The sequence below is a fragment of the Phascolarctos cinereus genome, unplaced genomic scaffold, assembly GCF_003287225.1.
Source record: "Phascolarctos cinereus isolate Bilbo 61053 unplaced genomic scaffold, phaCin_HiC Scaffold_4;HRSCAF=312, whole genome shotgun sequence".
NCBI lineage: Eukaryota > Metazoa > Chordata > Mammalia > Diprotodontia > Phascolarctidae > Phascolarctos > Phascolarctos cinereus.
In genome coordinates this window covers 515,206,555-515,213,150 of record NW_027555847.1, presented here as the reverse complement: position 1 = coordinate 515,213,150, position 6,596 = coordinate 515,206,555, and the positions used below count along the sequence as shown (strand labels likewise).

The 6,596-nt window shown below is 32.9% G+C and overlaps 1 protein-coding gene across 1 annotated transcript in view; it reads right to left on the bottom strand.

The window, feature by feature from the left end:
- Positions 1–1,811: 1,811 nt before the first annotated feature.
- The window catches only part of ANKRD12 (ankyrin repeat domain 12), a 196,272-nt gene continuing 191,487 nt past the window's right edge, over positions 1,812–6,596 (bottom strand). Inside the window, 1 exon segment of the mRNA XM_020985535.2 lies at positions 1,812–6,260. Coding sequence (XP_020841194.1) covers positions 6,075–6,260 — 186 coding nt within the window. The 3' untranslated portion in view covers positions 1,812–6,074.

Sequence of the window (6,596 nt, the reverse complement as noted above, 5' to 3'; positions counted from 1 at the left end):
AAGTGTACTGGGATTGGCCATGACTCATGGGACTTGGATACAAATAGCAAGCTAGTTAAGGAATTAGGCATTCCAAATGGGCCACCCTGTAGAAAATGGCTTTGGTCAACCCCTAGAAGGAATTGCTTGGGTGGGAAGTAAAGGGAGCTTGTGTCCTTCTAGCCTTCCCCTTGACCTGTGAACTTCATAAGTTTGAAAGTTTTGAGACTTCCCATTTATGACAGGAGCAGTATTCCTGGAATGGTAAGGGCTGATGGCAACATTTATCAATAACTGAGAGACATATTGAAGACAAATTAGATGCCCCGAGAGGTATAAGGAACTGAGCAGAAATGTGAAACTATCTTTAAGAGAAACCTCATAAGGATCCCACAAAGAGAAGAAAGGTAAAATTTCAGGAAGTGTGAGTCACCCTTTTGCCACATGTGATTCCTGAAATTGAAACCACTTTCTCCTGCACTCTAAGTAATTGTGGGAGAGTTTTCCCTGGTTTGGGAGGATATTTTATACAACTGTTCTTATTATATCACCTTAGTAAATGTCTGTTTCTAAAATCTATTTTAAAGTCTGTTTGGCTAATTGTTATCAATGATGGGGGAGCACACTGGGCTCATGATCCCAATCCTTCAGGATTATCCCTCTAACTTTGTGGGGAGTAAGTAGCCTCTGGGGACCCAACCTACCAACGCAAATGGTAGTTTGGGATAGTAGCCCCAGTGCCTATAATACATATATAAAACCTTTTATGACTTCCCCCTCCCCCAACTACTAGTATCTTCCCTAACTTGTTATATATGTACGTGTGTGTGTGTGTGTGTGTGTGTGTACACATTGTGTTTTCCAAGAGAATGTGAGCTGCTTGAAAGCCGGGACCATTTCATTATTTATCCCCATATTTTTTTTATCATATCTTTTATCCCCAATGGCTATTATAGGCACTTAATGTACACTTGCTTGCTTGCTAGATACAAAAACAAGGAACATCCAAGGAAGACAGGATCTTTTAACCAACAGACCTCTTGATAAGTCCTCATAAATCCAACTATTTCCTCACTTCTATTTCTAAACAGTTTAGTGTTTGGTGGCCAGGTCTCCATTGGCAAAGTAAATATCATTGGTGATTTTTTGAAGATGGATCTTGGATTGGATTGTTTCAGATGTGATAATTCCCATGTCATAATCAAATTAATGACCTGGCTTTATAGTGCCTCCTTTTTTGATTTTTGCATGTATGAAGTTAAGAGCATGTAAGATACTAGAAATCTGTGAAATCGGGTGTCATTCTGATAGGTTTGGCCTGGTAAAGCCTTCTCCTTTGGAATCTTGTTATTTTCAACTATGTCTGCAATTCAGATAGTTGCTCATTTTCTCCTATGCTTATAAATTTAGGTAACTGCTACCAGGTTGAGAGGTGGTCTCCGACTTCTAGAACTGACTAGAATTTCTCCACAAGTGGGTGATTCAAAGAGCACACATTTCACTTTTTTTTCTTTTTCTACAAAAATACAACTCTTTATTAAATAACATGCATAAATCCTAACTCATTCATTATAAACAAAATTATACAAAATTTAGAGCATTATTTAAAGAAACACAACTTAAACCACAATTTAACAACTTTTTCATTTAACTTCAACTGATATAAAATAACTTTTAAATATAACCAGAGTGTTCCCCCAAAGTAAGTAGAAAATAAACTCTTGAATTTTCTTTTAGTTAAAAACTTCCTGGGGTACTATAGCTCTCAGTTTTTAGTAGTTGGGAGCTTAGGAGCAATTTTGGTGTGCAAAGCCCTTAACTACTTGTTTATAATTTCTCAGAGATGTGGTTTTATTTTGTGAGTCCTCTCAATTAACTTTTATTCACTGCCTGCCACAAGAGCTCCCTCCAACAATATAGTTTCTCAACCTTTCCTTTAAATTTATATTCTTTATGATTTACCCATCCAAAGTCACAATGATAATAAATGTCAGGAAGTGGGATTTGAGACCATATCTTCCTGACCCAAATTCCTGCACACTACCTGCTATATCACACTGCCCCTTGAAAGGAAGCAACATTCTGGTAGAGAGAATATAGTTTGAAAAGTCTAGAGCTACAGGTAAAAATAATTCATGCCTTTTTTTTTTCTCTTTCACCACCTCTTGTCTGAACAAGTAATGACAGTTTTTCTCTTCCTTAAATTGGCTGTCAGACTTGAATGCCTGATCATATACTGTATTTTTGTTTCAATTTCTAAATTGTTAGTTTTAATTTTTATGGTCTGATACAGGATTTTAACACTTCCTTCTTTTGGGAAAAGGTAAATTAAAAATATTAAACTATGCCTTTCATTTAAAAAATTGCTTTAAATTTTTAAATAGAATAAACAAATGGCTTATGAGCACTGTGAGGGATATGGTATTATTCACTAAAAGTCAGAATACCTTCACTAAAAACAAATCATGTCAAAAAACATCTCATTCTTTACTAAAAACAATTCATCACAAAATAATATCAATAAGGGGTGAAATGGATCAGAGGAATACTGTAGTCATAATGTATCTGGATTTTGGCAAGGCATCTGAAAAAAATGTCCCATGATTTCCTTGTGGACAGCCTTAACTGAGAAATGTGGATTAAAAGATTATATGGTTAGTGAGCTATTGAAAATCCCTAATGAATACTGAATCTTTGGAAACCTGGAGTTCTCCAGTCGAGTGCCATAGAGCTCTTTCTTTGTTTCACACAGGATTTTTATCAATGACATTAAAAGATGTCACGCTTATCAAATTTACACGTATCATAGAATCATAGGTCTAGAGCTGGAAGAGACTTCAGATGAAAATAAATAAGGATAAATGTGAATTTCTTTACAATGACTGATGTGAGAGGTATGGCTAATCAATCAAGTAACTAAGCATTTATTAAAACCAAATACGTTCCAGGCATACAAAAACAAAAATGAGCTTATCGGCCCTTGAGAGACCTATATTCTATTTGAAAAGACAACACATATACACATAAGCATATACCATATATATATGTGTGTGTGTGTGTGTGTGTGTATGTGTATATATATATGTATACACACACACACACACACACACACACACACACACACACACACACACACACACACACACACACACACACATATATATATATATATATATATATAAAAGACACAGTAACTTGGTGGGAGGCACAAAATAGCTAAAAGGATCAGAAAAAGCTTCAATGTAGGAGGTGATGTGAGCTGAGCTATGAAGGAAACTTGGGATTCTAAGATGAAGTGAAGAGGGAGTGCATAGGAGGTGGAATGTTTTTAGTGAAGAACAGCAAGAGGTCCATTTGGACTAGATAATAAGAGTGTGTGAAAAGGAACAATGTTTAATAAACCTAGAAGGTACACACCCTGATAACAGTTCAGGTGGAGACTACCTCAGGGTTTTAGTTAACAGTAAACCAAATGATTCAGCAGTTGATGTGGAAGACAAAGAATTATCTAGAAAAAAGTCAGTAATAGTTTTATGGCATTCTGGCCTGGCCAGATTATATCTGAAGCATTGTATTCGGTTCTAATTGCTGCATTTTCAGAGAAGAATTGACGAAATAAAGTATGTTCAGAGGTAGGCAATCAGTGAGGAAAACTGAAAACATATCACATAAAGAATATCTGAAAGATATGACAATGTTCATCCTGAAAAGAAGATTTAGGGGGAACATAATGGCTGATTTCCATTATCTGCAAGACTGTCTTGTGAAAGATGTAGTAAGTTTATTCTGTGTGGATTAAAAGGGCAGAACTAGGACTAGCGGGCTACAGTTCGGGACGTAGAATTTGATTTAAGGAAGACATTTCTAACAATTAGAGCAGTTCCAAAATGGAATGGGTTGCCTTAGGGAGAAGAGTACATTGACTTCTCCATCACTGACAGCGTTCAAGTAGAGGTGGAATGAGTTTTTGTTAGAGATATAAAGGACAGGATTCCTACATATGACACTAGTCTAACTACATGACCTCTATATTCTATGGAACATCTTTGAACATTTCTGGGACTGATGAATATACAATTCAACAAAACTAGCACTTCAACACGAACTCTGTATTTCTGATCATATAACAAAAAAAGGCCCAAAATTAATCCAAATTCCTAAAGAGAACTAGATCTATCATTTAAAAGTGCCTAGATATTGTGTATTCCTTTTCTGCTATGCTTACTTTGCAGTGCCAAGTATGTTAATTAAAATACAAATTGATAACATGTAAAATCCCTAAGTTTGATATATACCTCTGTAATAACTGCAATATATGTTTTTTTGGTTCATCTAATGTGATGAACTCAAGTTTGATTAAGTTTTTACTATTCTGGAATATAATTAATTTTATTTTATGATCTGGTTTAGTTTATATCATGCCATTTCTCACCTATTTGATTTTTCTTTTTGTCCACCTGAATGCAAAATACTATTATATTTTAGAATCAACAAAGCATTGTGAAAAGCTGTTGAAAATTTCTTTTTCTATGTTTATAACTGCTTTTTAATAGCCTAATTTTCTTCTGAGTCTTCCTCCAAACGTTATGGGTTAACTATTAAGTTTCTTAGCTGGTTTCAGATCCAAAATATTCCTGAGTCTCACCTATCAAATATTTTAAAGAGAGAAATATTTCTGTGCTTTTTAACAGATATATCACCATTTCTGATTATTAAAAAAGTAAAATCTTGCTTGGATTTTAAAATTTTATAAATGACATGTTCATCAACTTGTCAATTAGGAAAAAATAATATTTTCATAAATACTGCAACAGATGTCAGCATATACTTAGGATTTTTGAACTTATTTTAAACTACCAAATTTGTTAATTAATTTGAAAAGTCTAATTTTATTTTAAAAGTGCAAAGGTTATTAAGCTTAAAACAATTTCAGCAATGTAAAAAAGGTTTTTTTTACAATGATTTAACATGACTGATACAATTTATTAAACATATTTACAGATTCTTCCATAGGTGAATATTAAAATAGACATTTACAATTTAAGAATTTTCATTCAAAGGCATTTTGTTGGAAAAAAATAGGCTCTACTGTGAGATGATGACATAAGAGCAAAAATTTTTCTGTATGTTTAACTTTAAACAAATCTATTTTTAACATATTAAGTTATAGGCACTACCATAGAAGACTAGTATGAAACACGGGCCTGTAAGTGTTATATTGGTTTAGATATCAGTTACTGAAGAGAGCTGAATTGTGTGAAGCATGCAATATAGCTAAGTCACAATCTTTATAGTTATGGTGATGAAATAAGCTAAATTGAACACATGCCTTATGCAAAAGTTTTGCCAATCAGAAAACACTACATACGCTCAATTAAGTACTACAACTTTGGTCCAATAAAACATCAGACAAAACAGTTTTACAATGAAAATATCTATTTCTTTGTACAGATTTTGACCATCTATTTTTGTACAAGTTTTGACCATTAATTACAAGACTATTTACATTTACACAATATGTATAAAATAAGTTATTAAAAATGAAGACAATATTACATCTTTCAAAAAACTGTACAATTCATTTACAAAATATAATAAGGTGAACAAATATTTCTCCTCAATTTTTCTTCCACCTTTAGCGCTATTCTGTGAGAGTTAAATTATTGAGTTTAATGATACGAGCTTTAATAAAACCTCTAAAAGATTTAAATATCAATGGGTGTCTCATTTATCTCACTTAGTTTGATAACAACTTCCAGCGTTGTTATCAGCATCTCACCTTCTTTAGTATTTTCCACAGTTTGACAACATATTCTAATGACATAGTTAATTTTTACCATTATAAATAACAGTCTTTAGTGGGAAACTGGTTTTTGATCTAAAATCTAAATAATTTGTGCCACATTAGAAAATGACAGTATTTAATATTTAAAAAACTTTAACAAAACTTTGCTAAAGAATTTTGAAAGAATAATACCTGAATTATTGCAAAAGGTCCTATGCCACAGTATTAAGTGCTCTAATAAAACAATTGCATTTTGGATTATCGCATTTAAACAGTCTCCATAAAAAATGAAATCAGGAAAAAATGGTTGTCATATAGGTGTTAATTCAAAATCATCATTAACGTCAACAAGAGGAACATAGAACTCCTGAATTTCATAAATGCTGATAGATTTGTACGTGGCAGGATCGAGCTCCTGGAGCTTAAGCTGCCATTCCAGTCTCTGGACAGCATTTAAAGCTGCTGCTTCATGCTGCTGCCTCATCAAAAGACAAGTCTATTTAAAGGAAGAGAAGATAAGTGCAATTTATAATGAAAGCAAATTGAAGAGAAAAAAAAATCTAGGCTTTTCCATTAACTGTGACAGATATTTACAGAATGGAATAGCAAATTCTTAAATATGTATAATTTCCTATTTTAAAATCTCCCAACTGTTATCTGTTAGTGATAATTTCTAGGTAAAATTACAACTTAACTATATTCATTTTATGGGTTAGAATTAGAGAATATACTTCCAAATTGTGAAAGAAAACTTTTTATGATTATTGTTATTTAGACAAAGAGAAAATGGATGAAAAATATGAACAAAATCTCAAAGTAAACTATATTTTCT